At 44.8% G+C, this 12,969-nt stretch overlaps 1 protein-coding gene across 50 annotated transcripts in view; it reads right to left on the reverse strand.

Annotated features, from left to right (window-relative positions):
* nfixb (nuclear factor I/Xb) overlaps positions 1–12,969 on the reverse strand; it is a 174,969-nt gene that overhangs the window by 106,982 nt on the left and 55,018 nt on the right. For 35 of the 50 annotated variants that reach the window (XM_088931948.1, XM_088931923.1, XM_088931962.1 and 32 more), the window contains one exon: positions 5,453–5,984. In XM_088931948.1, the coding sequence (XP_088788074.1) occupies positions 5,453–5,984 (532 nt within the window). Of the gene's footprint in view, positions 1–5,452; positions 5,985–6,859; positions 7,516–12,969 lie in introns of those variants that run through there. The other 15 variants (XM_088931968.1, XM_088931951.1, XM_088931958.1 and 12 more) reach the window with 1 other exon arrangement.

Here is a 12,969-nt window from a genome sequence, read left to right on the forward strand (position 1 = left end):
ATGGAGACAAAGACTTTAACAGGTCGAAAAGAGCAGAAGAATGTCTTTGCGCAGAGATTTTGTTCCCTTGTAATTTTGTTTTTATCAATACTACCTGCCGATAAGGAAATGAAAGCGTGTCTGTGCCTCCGCTACACTTCTGGGACAAAAACTGCACTAGCACAGCTACAAAACTGTAAAAACAAACAAAAAAATTAGATTAGTTTGGATTTAATGTCTTTGCAACAGAAGAGTCTAATTTTGTCTCCTCTACAACATAGCCTAGACCACCACTATCCTTAAACAGCGTGAAAAATTATCCTGCAAGCCATTCAATTTGTGTGGGAAGAACATCCCTTTCAAAGGAAAAAAAAGGCGATGTTTTTTTAGAAGGCAAAATGATTTTTACGTGGGTCTCCGAGTATCGGAGGACGGCAGCAGGCGAACCAGACCCGGCCGAAACAGCCCGGCCCGAGCGGCCCCCTTGCGTTCAAGCGCTGCCTTAGCCGCGGCCTGCTGCCTTTTGGAGCACAAGCCGTTGAAACTGGGAAAACTCGTGGTTTTCCCTGCTGGAAAAGAGGAAAGAAAGGACGGGGAAGACGGAGGCAGGGCTGGCAGAGGAGGCCGGGCAGTCTGAAGCGCTGGCACCTTCCGAGCAGGGCGAGGGCTGCGGGTGCCAACAGCTGCCAGCTCACACACTGCGTCCATTTTCTCCTCCCTGCCTCGGCTTTCTTTTTTTTTCTCCCCCTTCGCACTGTTTTTCGTGGGCAAGGGATTTTTTCTTTTTGTAAGCTAAATTTCTGATGACGTGAACCTGTCGGACGTCGGGAGTAAAAAAACAAAACAACGCAAAGATGAGCGCGAGAAGAAACTCCTTGGCGAGACCGCCGCCTTACCGTCCTTTAAAAAAACACATTTTGTGCGGCCGCAGCAGCCGCGTGCCCTTCACGGTACAGGAGGGCTGTCGAGTGTGCCGTCTCCTTGCGGCGGGGTCCTCCCGGTGCCCCCAGTCTCTGTGCCCTGACAGAGCTACAGTGTCCCCCCCCACACACACACAGTTTGTGGCTCTGGTGATGGGGACTTGGCGGTCACACAAACGACCACAAGAAGCCCTGTACTGAGAAGACACTGTATGAAGAAAGACAATTCGCCTGCCCCCACCTTCCCCACCAGCCCAGCTCCAGTCCCGTTGCTTTTTATGGACTTTCATGAGGCAGTTTCCTAATTGCGAGCCTTGTTCAAGGAGAAACAGATTCACTGAAGCTCGCTTTAATGGCTTACTCACTTTCGCTGCTCTGTCCGCGATCGACATAAAAATCTCTCTCCGTACTCAGGGCCGGCTCCTGCGCGGGGCGAGGATGCACGGCAATCAAAGAACCTTCCTGTACGCCTTCATTTATATATTGATGAAGACTGGAAGTCAGAAAGATTTTTTTTTTACTTCACATGAACCTCAGAGGCCTACCTCTGTAATGTTTTTTTTCCCATATTTTATGGATTTAAAAAAAAAATGTCATTGCAGATTTGTGTGGGTCTAATTTTACAGCCAATTTACATGCTCATGTTCTCCCAGCTCTTATCTGCATTTTCAAAAATACAGCACCTGCACGATATGCAAATACAAAGAACAAGTAAGTCAGGAAGAGACTTTTATATACAGATTCCGATCAAGAGAGGCGAGCAATTTCCAAAATGAAAGAGGAATTTTGTCTAAAGGTTAATGACAGAATAAGTTTTAAAAACACATTAAAAACTTTTTTTTTCTGGCTATATTTAGCAAGTGTTTTCTTCCATCCCACACTTTCCACAAATCCTACCAAAACTCCGGACTGAGGTTTTGCACTTGCAGACAGATATAAAGATGGACAGACGGGAAGGCGGACACTCGGGGAAACTTGTGTAAAGCCCCGTCTTTAGATCTCGCCTCTTCATTAAGAAAGGAATCATCTGAATGGCCCCAGGCCCTGCCACTTCACTGGAATAATCTGTTTATCAGTCGCTCTATACAGTTCGTGTTGCAGCACAAAGGACGTCAGTGATGTGTCTGCAATTCGACAAAAGGGCGCTCTCTTCGTCCATGGAACCCGTGCCAAAAAAAGAGCCCATTACCGGCACCCCCAAATCTGAATCGGCAGGTGCCAATCTCGGAGAAACACAAAGCGCTTCCCCCAGGAGATTGATATACATTTTTCCCCCAAAAAAGCCTGCAAAACTACTTTTCCCGTGCAGAATGTTCCGAGCTCGGGATATTTCTGCACTGGAATGAAGGGCGTACCCCAACCCCCCACCCCACCTCGTAGGTACGAATGTCCAGCAGCCAGCAAAGACGCGGGTGCTCTCCGAAATCGAGATTTCGTCAGGTTACACCGAAACCCTTGCCACAGCCATGCCATTATCCGATACCATCTTGATGCAGTTCCTGCCCAGTCGACTAGAGCGCTCTCAAGATGACACCCTCCTTGGCTAAGCTGTCCTGTAGGTAACGAAGCCCACAACACAAAAGGATGAACCACCAGCCCATTGCCCCCACAGACACACACAACTGCTAGCACCCCATAATCATCTGTCCTTGCGGAACAGGTGAGGACAGAAACAATGCACCATGGACAACGATTTTTACTCCAAGCAGGCTGTGAATGCGAAATCCTTTGGCGCGAACGCAATCCTTCATCCTCGGCAGAGATAAAGCCAATAAGTTCTTTTTTATTTTTTTTAAATCAAAACCTTATATAAAATCACTTCCTTTGCTCAGTCTATGCACAGGAGCACTTGAGCCGTGATTTCATCAAGCCCAGAGACACACAAGAAATTATTCTCTCCAAATCATCTTTTTTTTTTAAATAAAATGTTTCCAGGACTTCGACCGTCTCATTTAGTTTAGGTTTATTTTGTTTATGAATGACTGGAATTAGCAGAGAGCCAGTGCCTCCAGAAAGAGAAATGTGTCTCTCCTGTTCCTTTCTCCTTCTACTGGTCCACAAAATGTTTACAAAAATACAAAAAAGTGCTTCTATTTGCTAAAATAACAAAAAGCCAGTTATTCAGATGTTTACCAGGATAAAGAACAGAAACATTCCAAAACTGGCATTGCAAGACTGCTTAATACCATATTTACATTTTCTCTAAAATCTGACATATTTAATACTTTGTTTGCAAAGAATATGTTGAGAGGATAGAAGAATATGCTCATCTAAACAGGACTGATCCATTACAGCTATGATTTAGCAGACTGTCAAAATACTGACTGGGAATAAAATATTTCTGCAAATACAGTCTGTGAATATTATTTAAGTAAATATTAATTTTCTAGCCTTGTAAACTGGTCACTGCTGAAAACTCCTGCATTGTTTATTTTTCTAAATAAACCCTGTTGTCTAATCTTTGGGGGTTTGCATCAGATTTGCGTTTAGATTGGAGATTTTAGCTCTCCAGTTGAATGCGTGTCAGCGCCCACTGCAAGGAACCGAGATGCATTCGTGCCGTTTTGTTTATGTGCTCAACGAGATTATCGTTCGCCAGAACTCGATACGCAGCACTTGGCAAGCTATCGGTGGGACAGCGAACACGGTTCCCTCACAGACCTCCAGCCATCGCAGCCCGAGAAAGAGCCTCCGGACACAACACCCGCCCGGAGCACAGACAGAGCAGAACTGGCTGCTCTCACGGGGGTCGGAAGAGACCAGCCCCGGACACACGCCGCTACCACAACCCATTGTCTTCACGGGACCACTGTGTGCCGTGCGGCGGTTTCTGTGTCTGTGTGTGTGTGCTTAGCCCTCGTTGCCTTTGCAAAAAGAGACCCTTTGCCAGGAACACTCTTGAAGACTTCTAGCGCACACCACGGCTCGCTCACTGGTGGCGACGGCCTTTCTGTTCCCCTGTTGGCACGCTATCTTTCCCTTTGCAGGAAATCGGGTTTTTCTGAGTTGTAGGATCTGTTTACCTACAAGGAATCGGGTCTTTCTCCCAGCCTAACGGGGGAGAAAGCAGAGGGAGTGTGGGAGGGCAAGCTTTTCTCAATCCACAGGGAAGAAAGCGTTCAGTTCACTGCCTTGGAAATACAGAGCAAATTGATGAGAAATGATCAGAACTAAAAAAAAACACAAGCATGAAAAGTGAGGGGCTCACTATATCAGCTCTGCGCCATATGAACACCTCGACTCTGCCACAGCCCGTGCGAGCCAGCAGAGGAAAACGACACCAGGGGCAACCAAACTAACCAGATGACCAGTACCTCACACCACTTCATGTACTGGACAGTGCTGGACTGACCACTGGTCTCTGAGTGGCCAGACAAACTGCTCTTCACAGAAATGAGCCCTGTTGACTAACGTTTAAAGCCCATCACTGGTCTTTAATGTGCCTGAAAACTGCCTTATACACCAGCACTGATAAAAAAGATACTGTATCATCAGAAGTAATAATACTTCCTACACCTGTCCTGAATTCAAATCTATAAACTCTAATTATATTTATTTCAGTGACATACAATGGCAGCTAAGATGTCAATTCAATTTTAACTCGTCACTCTGCTGTACCAGTCAGTTACTGTGACACAAAACAGTTAAATTATCATCATTATCTGAATTCCTGCTGATGAGTATAGTGAAAACAGTGCAATGTTATTCATGCAACAGTCAATACAAACAGAAAAGGTCAATCTAAATTTGAAGAAGGAGTTTTTATTCCAACCCAGAATCCGCTTGGAAACCTGACTCTATTGCTGGACTAATCTCAAAACAAAAAACAACGCTAATTACACTGGCAGTAAGAAGATTAAAAATAAACAAATTTCAAAGGTCTGAACTGTGGGTTAGAAAAAAAACTGAATGCAGAAAGTAGTCAAAAGCAACAATGCCTTATTTTGTGTTCTTAACATTTATTTTTTGTGTATACGGGAAATCCTCTATATTATAATGCAACACAAGTGCACCAGTTTAAAAACTGGAATTTGCCACAAAAATGTGCCACCCCCCCCATGCAAAATGCCGATTGTTTAAAAATATTTTTTCACGGGCAGATTAAACCTAATTAAAAACCCTGCCTGAGCACTCCGAGCCTGGCTGCGTGTACCAGGGAAGCACTTCCTTTCCCTCAATTACTCATGCGAGAGCCGCGACTCTCACTCCGGCACAAACCAGCACCGCGGAGCTCCACTTTGCGCAATCCGTTCACAGCCGCTCCAGAACAATAAACTGGAGCAGAAAAAAATAATAAAATAAGAGGCTGTTAACGCGTGGGCTGGAAATGGGATTTGTAAATAAATTCAGCGCTCCAGATCGTATCAGAACTTCGGAAGAAGGGGGAGATCCCGATCAACAGCATTAAACCACCTGGGGCAATGCTTCTCGGGCGTGCTCTGTTGCAAGCTGGTGTTCAAGTGGCACTGACTGGGAGTGGACCGGTCAGACCGGTGATTGATTGTGATTGTGATTGTGATTGTGTGTGTGTGTGTGTGTGTGAGCGCACTGACCTGGCGTGTGGACGAAGTAGGCTAGGTAGAGGTCCAGCTCCTTGACGCTGACTCCGATGTGGTGCGGCTGGACGCAGAGGCCAGGGTTGGAGCACTGCGGGGACTTGACCAGCCGCTCGCCGTCGGTGCTCTCCAGGGGGCTGCCCTTGAACAGGATGACCATCACCAGGTCCAGGCGCCACACCTTGTCGGCCTGGCGCAGGCAGTCGATGCGCCGGATCTTGCCCTTCTGGTCGGGGTTGGACAGCACGCAGCAGGGGGGCTTCTTGCCGGTGATGGTCAAGACAAAATCCTCGCGGAACTCGGGGCGGATGTCCTTGCGCAGCTTGGCCAGCAGCCTGGACGCCCACTTCTGCTTGATCTCGGGCTTCTCGCCCAGCAGCTCGTCCTTCACCGCGCGCTCCTCGTCTTTCGACATGCGCTTCTCGTGCTTCTTGAAGTACTTGCGCTTGCGGGCCTGCAGGTTGAACCAGGTGTAGGAGAAGGCACGCACATGGGGAAGCAAGGCTTCAATGAAGGGATGGAATTCATCCTGCGGGGGGAGAGAGGCACAAAAGCAGACAGACGGACGGAGAGGGAGAAAGAGGTGGGGGGGGGGGGGGGGGGAAGACAAAAAACGAAAACAGGGTTAAGGCCGGGAGACGGAAAACAAACCTTGCAAAATCAGCGCCGATTTTACGCGGGAGCCAGAAGAACATCACGATTTATTTATGTAGTTAATTATTTCTGCATCTATGCAGATGTAAGGACATGCAGATCCGTGCCTATGTTATATTACATGAACACAGAGATAAAAACAGAGAACCTCTTTATAAAACGGTATCAGAAAACAAATCCCATTACCCAAAAAGAACAAAATAGCATGTCCGTCCACCCTCAACACGCTGAATCCAAATTCTAAACATACAGAGTGCTGGGAAAGTTGACGGCAAGACATCATCGGATGTTTCAACCAATTTAAAACCACCTCTTTAGCGCGGAAACTGATTCACATTAAATGAAACAAATGGAGAAGGCAAAAAGAAAAAAGCTTTTCATTCTCCGTTAAAAATAAATGAGAGAATCGACCGTACCAAAACATTTCCGAGTCCATACAACACCAGACCCTCGCTTACCGCAGAACACAGCACCTGGCTACACTGCGATCTGTATACATGCCTACATCGCATAACACTGCCGCCGTGCCAAAATATTTTACCAGACGATTCCTTCGGCATCAACGAACCCGCAGCAAAAGAAGGGTTAATTTTTTATAAAAATCCTACTCTATTTTTCTCCTTGCTCTTTTTGTCAGTGACTTTAGCCTCTTAGATGCTCTCTGCTTCCTTCAATAGGCAGGCTTTTTAAAAAAAAATGAAAAAGGACAAAAAATACAGAAGGACGAGATATAGACAGACTGGTAGTTACCATTTTGCACTTTCATCATAAATTCGGCACGTCGGTAGTAAAAAAAAAAATCCCGCACCCGTTCTGTTTTCCACTAACAACTACCGCTGGTTTTATTGGGAAAACCAGGGAACAGAAAAATGGGAGAAAAAAAATGAGAGAGAGTGAAAGGGCAGGAAAAAAGCCCGACTCGTCCACGGCAAAAAAAAAAAGAGAGAGAAAGACTTGGGGTGAGGTGGGGGGGGCGAGTTTCGTAGCACCGGCAGCAGTACTGGTGGCGAACGCGGGAAAAAACAGAAATTACCCACAAAAAAAAAAAGGCGTGCGGCTCGTGCACGAAAATTTAAAAAAAAAAACAGAAAAAGAAAGAAAAGAAAGAAAAAAGCACTTCTTTTCGCTTCCAAAATAAAAATAGCAAAAGTCCTTGGCAGAACAGCAAGTGATATTTGCTCAGATCTCGCGGCCTGCCTAAGAAACAGAGGAGGGGGGTGCAGATCTCAGATTGTGCAAAAAGGAGAGAAGCGAATAAATGTTGGAAAAGCGTGCGAGACCGCTGGCAAACCCGACTGCCTCTTCTTTTTTCCCCCTTTTCTCTCCAACTCTCTCTATCTCTCGCTCTCTCTCCCTCTCTCTCCCTCTTTCCTTCCACGTTCTTTCCCTAACCATTGCCTGTGCCTTTGCCAACATGTGTAGGACCCACCTATTTGGCAAAGAGACGCCTCCTGCCCAGCCAATACGCTGGCTTCACGCACTGAAAAGGGAGGTGGGGGCGGTGGGGGGTGGAGAAAGAGAGAGAGAGCCCGAGAGAAAGAGAGAGAGATAGATACTCTGCTGTTCAGTCAGACCGCATGCAATTTGCCAAATCGACAAGTTCATATCTAATAAGTAAGCAAAGTCCAGAGGATATGAATTTTTCATACACATCACTCCCTCCCCACTGCTCCCTCCACCTCATCAAGCCAGCACACACACCCATTGCCCCCCCTCCTCTCACCCCCCCCCACACACACACACATTTCCACTCGCATTATGGTATGTTGGCAGAGAGTGCCACGAGAAAAACAACCCCAAAATCCCACTAGACCCTGAAACTAACAGCTGCTCCCCTATTTAGATCAAGAACAAAAGAGGCAAACTACTCAAAAAATACACGGTTGCCTATTTTAAATATACGTTCCTGCCCACCCCCACCCCCACCTTGACCGGACCCCAAACCAGTCCCACCCCCACTCTGGCTTCAGAAAACCCGGCCGGAACACGAATGGATGAGCGCGAGGACGAAAAACGGCAGCTACAGAGCCTAGTGCCGCGCTGGCAAAGACCCCCTCCCTGCCTGCGTGGCGAAGCGGAGCCCACCTTGTGAATTACCACTAGAGAGGCTCCCAGACAAAACAGACCTTTACGCTGCTTTGTGCCCTGCACTGATCGACCGATCGATCAATCGGTCAGTCCGCCCATCGATCGATCAACGCATCGCTCTGTGGCTTGGTGGCAACCCATCCGGTGTGAACCGGCTGCGTTCTTCCCACGCCGAGCGGGGATCTTGGCGAGGGTCTTCTTGCGCTCCCCGAGAATGCGGCTGTGCCTGACAGGGCCCCGAGTCAGCAGCCCCCTCCCGATGTCTAGCAAGGCGCCACTTTTTAGGACCACTGTCCCCCCCGCCACCACCACCCTGGGGGCCAACTCAATAAAAACAGCGACGGGCGCCCACCCTGCCCGCCCTGCCCGCGCTGCCCGCGCTGCCTTAGTGGTAATGGGGCTCCCGTGAGCCCCCCATGCCCGGCAGCTGCACGGACTGTCCAGGTCACCTGGCGCAACTCTGCCCCAACACCTCCAGCCGGCGCCAGTGTCAGAGGGCTGCTGACCGCAACCCCCCTCTCAAGGTGCTGAACACCCTCTTGCCTCACCACGCAGGCCATGCAGGTCACGAACACCTCGCGCACAAATCCACATCCTGCTGCTCAGAATGTGATCTCACGCGTGCGATTTCAGCTCAGGCCTCGCTTCTTTAGATTTCTGTTCAGGAAAAAAAAGACGCTAGAAAAAACTGAAAAGCCAAAGGTGATTTTGAATTTGCAGCCGCCAACATAGCGTGGCCATCACAGAACGGGAAAAGAACCTCACGGTTGATTTTTTTCATCTTTTATTTTAGGAAGGAGAACAAATGTTTTAGAATTTTATCATTTCACAGAAAAAAAACTGTATAAATCATTTGCCTAATCCCCACGGAAATGGAAAATTTCAACAGCAATTTGCAGACAACGGGGAAAAAAAATTAACGTGCAGATTAAAACATTTTTTTTTCGATTCCTAGATGTCTTCTTTCTGAAAATGCATGCGTTCAATATACTCAATTTTTTGTCTTTTAATTAAGGCCATCCTTTCTTCTCCAGATCAGGCACATGTCGGAAAAACAAATCCAAAATAAACACGACAATACAAAAAACAAAGAAAAGAAAAGAAACGGGCGAAAGGGGACGGCGCAGTTTGCACAGGCAGGGCCATGTGCTAACGCAGACAAGGGAGCGCGCTCTTCCCCGATAAAGAAATAGGGACAAGACGGATCCGTGACCAGGGATCTCGAATCCCCCGCTGGAAACCTGGTGTGGAGGCTTCGCGCTCGGATGGCATGAGATTATTGTGATCTGGGTCCCAAAAGCACTACCAGAGATTGCAAAAACCAAATCGGTCTTTTTATCGCAAATACCGTAGAATGTGCATTTTGCACAACTAGAATGAAGGGATGAAGCTGAAAATCTTTACCTGGAGAGGATTAAGATCAAAGAAAAAATCAAACCAATTTAGAAAATGTATTTTTGGATTTGATTTTTTGGAAAACAAAGCTGCAGTCTCAGAGAATGCCACTGTCTGTAAGGTTTAGAATAAATATATAGAACATAGCAGGATGGTTTAATTTTCATTATCAGCTATTTTACCAATCTGCCTTTGTATCCGAATCCTGAGCGTTCTGGTCTTGTGTGGAATATTATTCTGAGAGGAATGGTGAATTGTACAGGGCAGGTTGCTTACACTTTACTGTGCTGTGCTTCCCTGGCCACCAAGTCATTTACTCAGGGAAAGCCCGTTCTTACCACTAGCTGTGCAGACCTGTACCGGAATGGAATTAATCCTACATTCCGAAACATTCCTACAATAATACACGTTTGTTTGAACTGCACATCTTGCATCTTTTTCCATTTTCTGTGCACATTCCAACATTCTCAAATATATACAACAGACACTGGATATTTTCCATCATTTTCTGCCCCCCGAAAAATCAGCATTTTTTTTAAACAACTTCCTCACATAATGTGGCTAATATACATTACAGCATATGAGCAGGAACCTATTAAATACGCACATCAAAAAAAAAAATAATGAAAAAGAAAATAAAATTACACATCTGTTTCCATTTATTTTTTGCAACAAAGCAGAACTTATTATTTTAGCAGACCTTACAGAGGCCTTTCCACACCCTGCACTCAGGCTTATTAGACTGATTATACTTACGGCACAAAACTAAATGGTTTTATTTAATTTTTTCACATTTCAATTTCTTTTTTTTTTTTACTTGTGCTGGAAAGGAGAGCTCTGCCGTTCACACTCAACATGTTCTGCTGCTCTGTAAAAAACAAAAAACTCAGCAAGGACAAGACGCAGTGCGTGTAATTTTGCTGAAGATGTTCCAGGCCAGTTACAGTATTCCATTTGTTTTCATCTTATCTGTGCAGACCACTCTCCCTCGTCTAAACTGTGACCTTTGTGTAGGGCCAATATTCAGAGGGAGCTCAGCTTCCTTGCTTTCGCTTTTAAAAAACCGTCCCTCCAAAACTCTGACTCGCACAGCCGCCCGCTTACTGCTATTGTTTATGACACAACTGCCAAAAAAGAAGAAAACATTTCAACAGGCTGCCTGGTCTTGGGTTTACACTCAGGGCCACAAACTACACACTTAGCTGCGGCGTTTTGGTACACACACACACACAAATCGCTCTTCTTACTCCTCGGAGCCTCGCAGAGAAATGTGTTCTGCAATGCTTCGTTTACAGAACTGAAGCACTGCACCGAGCCTCTTCACTCCCCCCTTAATAAAAAAGGGTATCTCAACAATTACAAATGTAATTGCAATAAAGAGTGATTTATACTATCTTTTTGATGGTCACTATTTTATAATTTCTCAGTTTTGTGAGAGCAAAACAATATAGTGACTAAACAATAGGAGGCAGGAACAGATCCACAGAGAAGCCAAACAGTCCACATTTAGTTAAAACTCTAGGACATTTTTTCCCCAAAGTTCTTTGTAGACAAATCTAGGGCTTTATAAAGCCTTTAAACGCTTAAAATAACTTCCTGTCTCCAAGCTCAAAATTTGTTGTATCAATAAATCTAGTAGTCTTATTAATTCATGTCCTAGAGCTCTTGGAGAGCTTGGTAAGACACTTTTTAGGCAAGTGGCTAAATAAAAGTACACAGAACACAAACTGCTTTTGATAAAATCCTTGTCCTTAAGTGCAACAGATAAGCACAGGTACAATAATCTCAAAACGTGGAGATCAAGCATTTTCTAATAATCCGTTTTTTATTTTCCAATAACGGGACAATTATTTGTGCATGTATACACTGTTCAGAAAATAATCTTCTCACTCACATTTGAGCTTGTAAGCATCAGAAGGCTTAAAACACTGTGTTGAAATACCATTTATATAGAGTACAAAGCTCTACAGTAGCAGTAAACTTTTCAGCAATTGAGATTTATCACAGCAATTAAATTAAAAGAAGAAAAAATAACGATCAGTTCAAGGACTGCGAAAGTGCCAGTTCTACACGTCGAGGAGAAGCTGTCCTTTGCTTTCGGTGTTACTGTAGTTATGCAACGGCCGCTGTCCACAGGCTCATTGTTCTGCAGAGCTTGTTCTTGTCGAACAAAAACAGCCTAGTAACCCTAACCTCCCAGCCCCAATTCTGATCCAGACCGCAGCAGAAATACAGCCCAACTGTCTGCTAAAAAATTTGTTTCCTTTTCATCCATTAAAGTACGTCCAGATTCAAAATCCACAGGCTGACGGTCAACACAAAGCATGGCTCCAATTTTTCCATATTCCAAAGTCAATTTCAAACCCAAATAAATGTTCCAAAAACACTCCTTTTAAAAAATACTGAATTTCTAATATTATGGTAATAATTCTATTGCTTAAACCAAAATATACACTCTAAAATATGATTTACTTAGAACATTAAATTACAGAGCAGTGTCATTTTAATCAAGGCAGAGCTTAAGTGGAAATGTGCCATTTTTTACCATTACAAATCACTAGTCAATAATAATTTGCACAGTGCAAAACGGCTTTAGAATTAAAATGCTGTCACTTATTCTACTCTCAGCTGTATGGAGACAAATTTAAGGTTTTAAAAATAAACAAAACATGCACCATTTACTCATGTTTGTTTGGCTTTTGTGTTTTTACTGCTACTTTCAACTCAACTACAACCCCAAATCGCTCGTCAAAGTTAAAAGACAACAGTAGCTGGATTATCTTTTAGACCACAAAGTATGAAATCTTAAATTCTGCCAAGACAATTACAACCTGCCACTACTGAAGGTCTTAGGAGCACCACTCCATACATTTATCGAGACAAATGCTATTCCCAGGGAGTGCCCAGAGAGAGAACTCTACTGACTGCAGGGATTATTTAAAAAAAATAATTTAAAAAAATTATTTCCATTTATTCAAAATAACACACACACACACACACACACAACAGACCTGGCTGTATACACCTGCAGGAAAACTAACAGCTGCCAGGAGGTACAGTAATTTAAAAAATAAAAATAAAAACGGCATCTCCTATTTTCATTTGGGATCATCGTGAGCAATTTCAATAACCCATTCCATCAATAAATATGATGCTTTAAAAATAAAACAAAACAAATGGGTTTGGACGTTTTCAATTTTCATAGACTCCAAGACTTTAGAATAGAAGGCTATTTCTTTGTGCTTGCCCCCATTTTATTTTCCAGTTTATAAATACCAAAATACGCAGTAACAGGCTGCTACCGAGAGCCTATTAACGAGGGTGAAATGTTCCTTTTCCCGCCTCATTGCGTTACTGCTCTGGGTTCGAGCGAACAC

The sequence above is a fragment of the Atractosteus spatula genome, chromosome 14 (genome assembly GCF_055471065.1).
Source record: "Atractosteus spatula isolate fAtrSpa1 chromosome 14, fAtrSpa1.hap1, whole genome shotgun sequence".
Taxonomy (NCBI): domain Eukaryota; kingdom Metazoa; phylum Chordata; class Actinopteri; order Semionotiformes; family Lepisosteidae; genus Atractosteus; species Atractosteus spatula.